This window comes from Tigriopus californicus, chromosome 3 (assembly GCF_007210705.1).
Source record: "Tigriopus californicus strain San Diego chromosome 3, Tcal_SD_v2.1, whole genome shotgun sequence".
NCBI lineage: Eukaryota > Metazoa > Arthropoda > Copepoda > Harpacticoida > Harpacticidae > Tigriopus > Tigriopus californicus.
In genome coordinates this window covers 6539164-6550491 of record NC_081442.1, presented here as the reverse complement: position 1 = coordinate 6550491, position 11328 = coordinate 6539164, and the positions used below count along the sequence as shown (strand labels likewise).

Sequence of the window (11328 nt, the reverse complement as noted above, 5' to 3'; positions counted from 1 at the left end):
GAAAGCTGAGAAATTTAATTAACTATTTTTAAACCTCTGAACTGTAAAAACATATTTCTAATCTGCTGTTTGTGATAAATGCTTGGCATTACTGCCACCCATTTTGTACTCTTAAAATAGATATAATGTAATAATTCACCTGTTCTTTTTCCATTCCATTGACCACAATTGACATTGAATATTACCTAATATCCTAATCTGATGTGGAAGTTGAATCATTTCATTAATATGTATACAGTGTGGTTAATAGTATGCCCTCCAGCATGCCTTACAATATGGGTTGTTTCAAAAGCAATGGAGACCCGAGGTCCAATGACATAAATTTCATTTGTAATCATATTGATTGACGCATTTGTCTGTAATATCTGTAATTCCCTTTAGAAATTGAGGTCTAAAGTTTTTTTCGTCACAAATCTATGTCCTCAAAAAAATTCAGTTGTACAACCATGAGTCCCAAAACAAAACAAAAAGATTCCCAAACTTATTCTATGCGTTTTTCTATTCTCTGCTCTCTTGTTTTGGGGTTTATGGCATCAATACAAAATCCAACTATATTACAAGACAAACCAATGACAACAATTACTTGTACAAAAATGCAGTATTGCTATTACACAGAGACTTCAGGACGTGAAAGCGGCCATCTTTTAAAGAAAAAATGAAGTATTCATGTTCTGTAATGATTAATAATTTGATGAACAAAACAAAGCCATTTCTGGGCAATGAAATAGGAAAACTAAGAGTGGCATTTAAACAAGAATAGGACTGATAGAATTGCTTAAACTTCGAAATGGTTAAAGCTCGGAAAATTAACATGTTTTGCCGTCGAGCAGCAAACCCATGTCGGGATTTGAACGCGAGTGGTAAACGTGAAGAGTTGTTACTGTTTGTATATGAACTCTAAGCAAAACTTCTTGTGACAACCATCTGGAAATTACCGTCAATGACAAAACAAGTCATTTTTCCGACCTTAATTATAAGTCTTGGTATATATGTTATCATAAAGATTAGAGCACAATAAACAATGAGATGAATTGAGGTTGAGGGATAAACTTTGGTTCATGGGCGCTCAATGTTGTTTCCCTATGATTAAAATTAAATCGAGACAACGCTGCCGTATTTACTTTCATTAAAAGACCTTAGTGCTAACCCCTTACAAGATAATTTCTTGACCTATTAGTCCAAGTCGGTGCCATCAAACACGGTGCAACACTTTTGCATTCAAAAAATGTAGTTTATTTCCTAGATTTGTCTACTTGTACCATCCACAATATTAGCCAAAATGAGTTAACCTCAGCAAGTTCAGTTCATTTGGATTTCTCAGCTTCCAACAGAATTGCATAAGCAATGGCTTTTGCAGATTCTGTAAGTAGACGAACCTAATAGCTGACGACAACTCCGATCTGGTTGAAGCGAATATAATGCTTAGGAGTTCATAAATTTCTGGAAAGTTTCCTGCCGTTATTCAGTGAGAGAAATAAAAAGAATAGAGTCCACTTTGGAGACTGAAAAAAGGAACGAGTAGGTTTTGTTCGTTTTGGATCGTTACATACACACCCTTTTGAAATGTATAGGGATAATAGGGATAATAACTGTTGTCCTTTCCTAGACTAGATCTGGCTCAGAAATATTCCTTTGGATCGTCTCATGTTACGCCAAGTAGTACGAGTACACCTGCAACCAGTTCACTCTCAAACTGAAATATCTTCATTTTCGGCACTCAGTGTTTTCACTTTCACAAAAACAGGTTATTCATGGAAACAGATTTAAGAAAGACCAAGTGGTAATTGAGTATTTTTTGACTTGAAATAAACATTTCCAATCCATACCAAACCGATACCATTTTACACAACTAAAAAATTCAAAACAAATCTAAGCATACTTTCTGGTCTGGTATGCGATTCAAACTTTTCTGATCGGCAGTCGACTGACAAGCGTTGAGTCCGCATTGCGCTTCTTGCTAAGGTAATGTTCTTTATCGAATTCAATTGCAACAAATTGAATAAGTTTGATTATTCCAACTTCATCGAGGTGTCATGGAGTATTGATGATTCACAGTGTTGTTAGCTTCGGTATTCAAACGAAATTCTGATAGATGTAAACATTAGACAATTGTTTAATTGCAGATGATTAAGAGTAACGCCCACTTGAGAATATATCAAATACTGACATCTAATAACATGAGAGTGATAACCGAAAAAATGTTGATTTGAAGAGCAGCTTTTGTTACCAACTTTTATGCCATTTTAGCAAAATTCCATTTTGTCATGGAACCAATTCCAAAGTCGAAGGGTGAAGATAATACAACTACTAAACCAAGAAACCACAAGTTTTAGATGAAATATAATTCACTTTGTGAAGCCGTAGTTACCCAGTGACAATGATTACAAAAAGAGTGGACTAATTGTATCTAAAAAATATATCATGCACTGTACTGTATCTAAGGAAAATCTCCACATGTGGGAAAATTTTGAGGTACTCGAGGTAAATCTTTGTCCAAGTCTCCAACCTGAAACCAAAGAATGGTGAAAAAAATGCTTAGCATCACATAAAATCCTCAACTTCGTCAGCGTTTGGTCTTTCTCTTGAAAAATCGCCCATTTCACATTTGAGTTGCACATTACTCTACAATTGCTAGGGGGTTCGTCGGAGCTACTGTACCTTTAAGACAAAGCCCATGCCCAGGTGGTTGTGCCAGGACATGTGACAATGAAACAACCAGTAGCCCGGGTTATCAGCCTGGAAACGAAATATGGTAAACCCGCCGTCCGGAACGGTGGCTACATCCTTCAAGGGAGGATCGATGAGATTTCGCTCGATGAGTCCCTTTTGGTCCATGTCAATCACCACCTGTTTATTGAGCCAATTACCTGGACAGCAAAGGTAAAAACAGTATATTTTATATAACGTCAATTTCGATGCAACTCTTCTTACCTGGGAATGGTTTGGGACCGAAATGAGATTCATTGGCAACATGCCGTTCCATGGCCACCACGTGAAAGGCGTGTCCGTGGAGATGAAAAGGGTGACTGACGTCATAGGGCACACCTTCATCGATCATGACAAATTCGACGATATCATTCAAGTCCACCCGGAGGACGTAAATGCACTCGCAAAATTCCGATTCTCCGCAATCTCGCGTTTTCAGCGTCTCGTCGTCACAAAATGAGTCCGGATCAATGCCGCTTTCTTGAGTAAGCACTGGCCGACTGGGATGCTGTAAGACCAGTTGGAACCATGTAGAACAATTCGGGTTTGAGATGTCTTGAAATATTTGACAGTGGAAAACTTACCAACAATGTTACATTATTAATTTGTGGTGTTCGCAGTTTGTTACCGCCTTGAGCGTTATCATAGGAATACAAATCCTCGTCGTGGTAATGAGGATTGTCTTTGGCAAACAAGTCGAAGCCCAAGTAGAAAATTTTGTCGGCCTTTTCCTGGCGAAGATCGGCTGGTCTCTCACATGAGGAATATAGGTCTGCAGACCTCTTTAAGATATCAGACATATCTGATGAGATGACATTGAATTTAGTGTCAACGTCTGTTTTTTAAATCAGTTTCCGGCTTCTTACTTTCTTCGGCTAGAGAGGTTTCGCTGCCAAAAGGTTGGCAGTTCCGCGGTATTCCTTTCATCCTGTTGATGGGAACCATGTCGGATTTGAAGTCGAAAGGGTTGTAGGGGGCGTAGTTTACTGGCCCCAAAACAGGACCAACGATGTTAATCGAGTCTTCATAGTTGGTGTCATTGGTCAAAGACTCCAAAAATGTGCCTTCATAATGCAATAGAGCCACGCCGTGGGCTTCAGTGGGCGCACAATCGAAAAGACCGCCAAATCGCATGAGATACGTACCAGGGGTCTGATTCGCTTCCAGAATAAAATCATATCTAAATGTAAGAGAAACTCTATAACCTTCTAGTGCCTTCCATGGAGCCTGCTTGCCGCATAAAGCGGCCCTAGCTCAAGCCCTCTAGTTTCTACCTTTCGCCAGCTGCTAGAACGAATGACTTCACGGGAAGAGGCTGCGTGTCTGCTCCATCGGACGCGATCATTACTAATTCGTGATCGTCCACACTGACTTGAATGGGACATAATGTAAATCCAGGATTGATGACCCTGAAGCGATACCGTTGACCCTCGACCACGTGAAACACCTCATTGGGTGTGGCCACTTCCTCTCGGTTATTGTTGATGTATTTCTGGAAGCGACCTTTTCCATTGATAAGTATATTATCAGCCTTGTTCTTCCCGGTATCCCAGTGATGGAGAACGAAGGCCTCTCTGGAGCTCTAGAAAGAACCGATACAACGTTCATCATGTTCAAGCCGCTGAGTTGTCGGTGGTACCCTGAATTGACCTTACTATATGGAACCATTCTTGGGGGAAAATGACATGCTCGCTCAGATCATGGTCGTACAGACTTCGATGTGCATCGTGGCTGGCCTTCTCACGAACAATATAGGGTCCAAATGCTCCATCACCACGTTGGAACGAGTTATGCGAGTGATAGAAATGTGTTCCAGGAACGACAGCCTCAAATGAATAACGAAATCTGGGGAAGGAATATGTAAAATCGGGATTGAAAGGAACCTTTGCAGTCTAACACTCATAACACCCGTTGAATGAATTCAAGCGAGGGCTTTGAGCGATAGCATCGTTCTCGTTGTAATGTAGTACCATTGATTTCAAGGACTGCGTGCCATCAGTTTTGAAGGTGGCACCACAATCTTTCCTACTGTACGTGCGTACATGTACAATTTGATTTAAAAAAGTATCAACTTCTCAGGAAGATAACATGGCACACAATACTGCAGGAGGAGTGTACTTTTGATCGCAAAGTAGTAATTCGACCTAGTGTACTACATACTGTTCGTGTGTGCAGTTCTTACTTGCTGGCGGGATTGATGGGGCATTGCGTGATATGGGGAACACCGTCCATGTATTGATAGCCATTCATGTGTTCACCTGCGTGCGTTTAATCGGGTATTATGGACTGATCGCAATCATTTGAATCTCTTGTACGGTGTTTTACCGTGAAAATGCATGGAAGTAACTTCTGTGTGGAGATGATTGATCACATCCACAATGACTTTGTCTCCCTGGCAAACGGCCACCATTGGACCCGGCATCATCCTGAAATGATCGTCATATTTGAACAAGAGGTGAGTATGCTCATATGAATGGATCGAGTGGCGTCGACTTTTTTGTCATCCAATTGCGACGTAGTGAGCGTCGAGACCTCATTTGCATAAGCATTTTTAGATATTTGCGGCATGACTTGAAAAAAATATCGGCGCGATTTCTAGTGAAAAGAAAACAGGTTTGAACCATACACTTTTGGATGTTTGTTTGATTTCGTGTAGTGCGTGTGTACGTAGATGTTGTTATTCTGTATATACCGAGAGGGTGCTTCTACCTGAACCTTGGTTGGCCTTTTCATGCTTGTTTTTCGTGGAACTTCCAAATTGCTGAACATAAATAACAATTAACCAAGGCATCAAGTGGCCAATCAGTCTATAAGCAAGCAAGCAACCAACTGAGCAAGTGGTCCCGTTTTTGTCGATTTGAAAGGAAAGATGGACCGGAGCGGACCGTTCATTTACTATCGACTCCTTCAATTTAGTCGACAGAGTGGCAAAACAGGCCTTTTTTATTTTACTCTGAAAACCCTAAATGTTTCTTTGTCTATGAGTGGTGTCTTTAAGTCCACTAAAACAAACCGGATCTTCTGTATTCAGCCTACACTACATACCTGTTGACAACGATGATTCCTCTCTCGACTCCATCGGCCGAAATGCAATGCTCTCGATCGCAATCGGTCAGGTTCAAGGGACAATCCCAGCAGGCCTGCATTCAAAGAGTTCGAAAACATGTGAACAACAAGCACGGACAAATCAATTCGAACGGGGGACCAAGTGAGGGTCACTTTTTAAAACCATCAACGACCGTGTTGGTCCTCGATGTAAATATGTAAAACATGTTTAGGACACTTTGTATAGGGGAATAAATGACTGGACAGCTTTATTTGGTCAATTCAGTGCGATTTGCCTTACCCCTCTTACCTATTTATGTCTTTTTGATGGTTGATTCGTCAACAATCTGACGCAAGACTGAACCTGTTCAACGAAAGCGACAAGTCTTCGCCTATCTCAGAACCTGTGGTTCTCATGAAATCATATAAATGCCAACCAAAGAGCTCCTGGATGTTTTTATTCTTCAGTGATATGATTTGATTTTAGATTATGGGTTTAGATTATTGGATTATGGGCCTTCACGAGCACGTCAGAAACATTTACGGTATTCTTGTGCAGTATGTTCATTCCGTTTGTGTCCTTTAAATGTAAAGTGTCAAAAAGACCATTTCATATCCGCATAAGATCAACACCAAATTGAGAACCTAGAAAGTCTGCAAGTCTTTGGCATTATGTCAGTGCTTCGAAATGCTCGTGCTATCGTGGTTTGGATGTCAATGCTACCATAGTCTGCGATTCTAATATTACCAGACCGAATCACTTACTTTGCTCAAGGTGTTGAAAAGCTCAATTTTGAACTCGTAGTAACATTCTTTAGGCTTTTCATCTTCCACGCATACCCGATCACATTCATGTACTATGGGCTTTGGATTGAGAGCCAAATCGTCATTGTCTGCACCGTTTAAACCATTTCCAAAAGGCAAGGCTCCCAAGACACTGAAGCACAAGAAGAGTTGAGTTAAATGAGCCTTTACGACGGGGAAAGAACCTTTCATGTTAATTGTTCGCTCTCCACTGATCTCCCGATGGAGTGCGACTGAATCTTTTGTAGTATGCAAATCGTGCCTCAAGATAGCCGGGAGTCGTTATGCAATACTTTCAATAGAAACATCAACAGCGCCAACAACATCTAGCCACAGTGCTGTTTTAAACCAACTCAAGTTTAAAAAAATTATAATAAAAATAACGAGTATATCTGGAAGACCCTGAACCTGGGGATTTCAAAAATATGGAGAACAAACTAGTAGAAGTAGCTCCTACCACCCCAACATTTGCTCTCAAAATTATCTTACAAATCATGAAAATTTGCATGCCAATTGACCACACGATTTTTTTTTATTTTTTTGCTAATTTCAAGTATCATAAGAAAATTTTCTGGCGAACTTTTTATAATATTTGTAATGGATTGATATTAATTACTCTTGTTTTGTTCTTTGGGACACTTCTGAAGCAAGAAAGTTATCAAAGGGAATGAAGCAAGAGTTCAAATAGATTAATCTATGAATTCTGGGTCAAATGGCCATTAATGTACCAAATTACGAGCTAAAACATTCATTATACATGTTTATACACCAAGAGTACCTGAAAGGATAATGTCCAACCAAGCTTACTTTGCATTTGCATTTGTACTTTTCATTAAAGGGCATAGACTAAACGTAAAAATCCGGTTCGAGCCAAGAGGCAACCCTGGTTTGACGGAAGAAAGAAAAGGGTTATATTTTGAGCTTAACTAACGGGTTTGTGACCTAGCCCTACCAATGGCATATGCCATTAGAAACGTGAATTGGTAAGCCTTGGTCATAAACTCCCATGATGATTTATTTGATCCTATCAGAACTACGTACTATATTTGGTGAGCTTCTTTTGTTTTTTTGTATTGCACTTTATGAATCATGAATCTTGACTTTGACCTATGTCAAAAGAAACCATTATTCTGACATCCAATTGTACAAAATACACGTATAATTGGCAAATGAGTAAAATCATAAAGAACATGAATGGTTATCAACGGTTAAACATCCTCTTGAAAAGTATTGATAGAAATGCTACACCTAAAACTATCTCCTTGGACTTTAAGCGAGGTTTTTATCCAGAACTATTTCAATTTTGCACGATCAAGAAAACCTGATGATTTTCTGTGACGAGTGTTTGCTCACTATCATTCGAAATGTGAGGCTTATTATTTATGAAACACCACATTTCGAATGATATTAAGGTTGCAAAGTTACACTTTGCAACAAATTATGAAAAATATTTATATCAAATTGATGATTAGAAATAGTTACATTTAAGGTGTATGGTTGTTCATTAACCAAAAATGTTTTATCCAAAGCTTAATTGTAAACTTTTATTGATTATTCAGAAAAACTTATCAATAGAATCGTATTGCTTCGAGATGATTTGTCGTGGACGATATGATTTATAATTGAAATGCAAACGTAACAATGCATTTAAGCATAGAATATTAACTCATGCTTTTTTGAAGGGTTTATTATGGTAAAAAACAGTAAAAACTCTTGATCAGGAAATTTTACTTATTTACCTGAATTAATTAAGAAGATACTTTCAGTTATGACTTTGGCTAAAGACGGTTATTGCCGAACAATGTTACATTGTTTTGACATTTAACATCATCAATCTTATACAATTTCTCATCCCAAATTTGACAATTGAAACCTTAAAAAAAGATGCTGCATTAGCAGCGGGCATCCAAGACACTACTATAAAAATGCAAGACTTCATCAAAATTAGTATTCTTCATCCACAAAACATGGACTATATATTCGTATCCAATTTTTTGTCACAATTCAAACTGACGATTTTTGCTAAGGTAAATGGGCACTATTTTGGCAAATTTGATCGCATGTAAAGAGTTTTTCACATATCTATGAATATAAGACTTTTTCAACAAACCACGTATCTCTCCAATTTTGGAGCTGGTTTCCGCAACGTTCTTGAAATGTCTATAAATTGTTTATGGCAAATGCATCCCGTTCGTTGATACTCAATTTTGGAGACATTTTTGACGTTTTGAACCTACTCCTACGATTTTGTTCTTTACAGTTCTGAAATCTTCAGAATCAGGTCTTTCTGACAAGCCTCGTGGTTTTACTGGTCAATATTTTTGAGCTTAAAGTGACTAAAACAACACTGTGCTACCCACAACCAAACACAAACGTAGACACATTGACAGTTTAACTCAATGACAAATGCGGCACGGGAGCGTTTCATAAAAGTCATGCTGTCACGTGATGAGGAAGTTGCCGCCAGAGCGATCAGTGATCTTCTGCCCGAAAAGCTTCGGCTGAGGTATCCACCATTTGAGGATGGTTGATTGGTGCGTTGCCTGACTGATTCAATGATGTTTGCTTATGTGATTAGTAGATGGACGAGGGTGCCGTTCGGAAACAAGCGACATCCAAAGAACCTTTTTTGATTACAACTCAAACATGTAGGTATAGGTTTGTATCATAAGAAAGAACCTTTTTTGATTACAACTCAAACATGTAGGTATAGGTTTGTATCATAAGAAAGAAACACCACAACATTTTTCTGACATGTCAAAAAGAGGATGCATCTTACTGAATTCACAAAGAGAAACCCTCAATAGCAGTTGTAATAAAAAGCATAACCGTAAGGAAAATATAGTCTCTTTCTGATACTAATGAAAGGTATATTTAAGCTACAGATAACAAACGGTATGATCAAGAGTTTCAAATCATGCCTTCAAACGTGTACAGTGTTATCGGAGTGGGAGTCAAATGATTTAGCAAACCTTCGAAAAATGTTGTTTTGGCAGTTCACTTTTCAAATCTTAACAAAAATGAAATAAGATTTTAATCATTATCATTAAAATTGCCATAAATAGAACAACTCATTAGGTCCTCATTCACTTTCAACACGTTGTTCGGCTCGTGCTATACTAGGCAGACGACGAATGTTCGCGAATCACGTGTGCCCCAAAAGATTATACGTAACGGGTGTTCAAGAGAATACTCTGAAAAGGCAATTAGCAATAGAATACGCTAAAGCAAATGTGGCTGCTAAGGTCTATCCTGAGAATCAGATGGAGTTCAACGGAGAAAGCAAACATCACGCCTTACCAGCGTTCCAGCAGCATTGTTTAGACTTAGTAAGCATCATGTCAACTCATAACAAAATGTGTCAGCTATGATTAGAAACTATTTGCTCACGTTGTGAAGACACGAGAAATACAAATTGAATCTCTTCGATAACGTACAAATCAAAACTCAAAATGAACACGAAGAAACAAACAAAGAGAAGATGGAGCCCACTAAATCGAGTACTCATTTCCCGTCGGTGACATATTGGCATTCTCTCCGTCATTCCACACCAAAATCGCCACACCCATGGCGGCCACTACTCTCGATCAAGTTGCGGAGGGATGAGGAAAAGTTGCCACTTGCGCCTTCTTGGTATGACTTGGATTTTCCCCCTCAAAGATCAAACAACAACACACCAGGAGATACAGATAAAACAACCAAAATCGATAGTACGTGCGTCTTCCCGGATTTGAATCCAATCAGACACAGCACCTCCGGATATCCCATCCTATCCGAAACGAGTCAGAACTTGAGACTCACCTGGCCAAGAGAATTGCGACCATCCCCAATTGCACTGCGTTAACCACAAGCATGAGAATCACGTGTCTCTTGAGAAAGTCTTTCACCCCTTGGGAGATCGCTCCAAATAGCATGATGCACTTTAGTTGCTAACGGTAAATGGCTGATTGAAGAAGGAATTAAAGATATGTGTGAAGCAGCAGGTAGATGTTTCACCTTGAATGGACACGGCTCAGGGTTCACGAGTCCTTGTCCACAAATGCTCTAGTACTAATGTAATAGAGTGTATGGACATCATTACCACCTCCACTTTGATTGCAATTAATTCTCCGCCTAACCTCAATCACTATTACAGAGTAAGGCTTCTTATGAAATTTTGGTGCCTCTGGATCTCGCACGCATCCGATCATCTCATTCTAGTAGGCTACATACATAGAGTGCTAACTACTAAGGTATTATACCTCCAATCCTGCTATTGCTCAGAGCTTTACGCGAGACCTGTTTGACCACAAAGCACTGCAAAAGACTCTGTCGCATTTACCTGCTTGAACACAAATGAGGATGCTTTTTGCTATCTCCTCAATGGGGGAAACTGCACCTACCGAACCGTTCATTGCATAGACTTTTTCAGATAACTATGTACGTCTAAGATTCCGTATCAAACTATGCGAGTGATTTACACTAAAAGCAAATAAGTACTTTGCCCAATACGTACTTGTTGAGTTGAGGAGGTAATAATACTGGCCTGAAAACGTTCTTTTTATTTATATCCTCCGAACGTTTGAAACATGTCGTCTCGCTTATTTCAAGTTCATGATATTGGATTTGTTGCAAGTTTCTAACCACTTCTGTTGGAGATTTCTTGATTGGTTTCAATTCAACGACCACCATAGTTACTGAGTTCTGACTAAAAGAGCCACGGGAGAAAGCATATTTTGGGGTCCAAGTGTGAGGAAATGCGAAGACAATTAATGAATGCGTGATTGTTTATTC

General features: G+C 39.1%; 1 protein-coding gene across 1 annotated transcript; it reads right to left on the bottom strand.

Moving 5' to 3' along the window:
• Positions 1-2323: 2323 nt before the first annotated feature.
• LOC131877919 (uncharacterized) lies at positions 2324-10713 on the bottom strand. Its single transcript, XM_059223759.1, has 12 exons — positions 10357-10713; positions 6517-6688; positions 5752-5846; positions 5032-5132; positions 4889-4964; positions 4362-4551; positions 3981-4288; positions 3573-3886; positions 3291-3508; positions 2932-3214; positions 2659-2867; positions 2324-2506 (listed from the first exon to the last, which is right to left on the bottom strand). The coding sequence occupies exons 1-12, from the start codon at positions 10467-10469 to the stop codon at positions 2438-2440; spliced, it is 2148 nt and encodes a 715-aa protein (XP_059079742.1). The 5' UTR covers positions 10470-10713; the 3' UTR covers positions 2324-2437.
• Positions 10714-11328: the final 615 nt, after the last annotated feature.

What these genes read in the sequence shown, in the direction of transcription:
- LOC131877919 (XM_059223759.1), bottom strand. Translation starts at nt 10,469, where the DNA reads ATGCTATTTGGAGCGATCTCCCAAGGGGTGAAAGACTTTCTCAAGAGA. An exon ending in TTTTCAACACCTTGAGCAAA is followed by an intron (nt 5,847 to 6,516) that starts GTAAGTGATTCG and finishes CTTTGAATGCAG; the next exon opens with GCCTGCTGGGATTGTCCCTT. An exon ending in GCATGGGCTTTGTCTTAAAG is followed by an intron (nt 2,507 to 2,658) that starts GTACAGTAGCTC and finishes CTTTGGTTTCAG; the next exon opens with GTTGGAGACTTGGACAAAGA.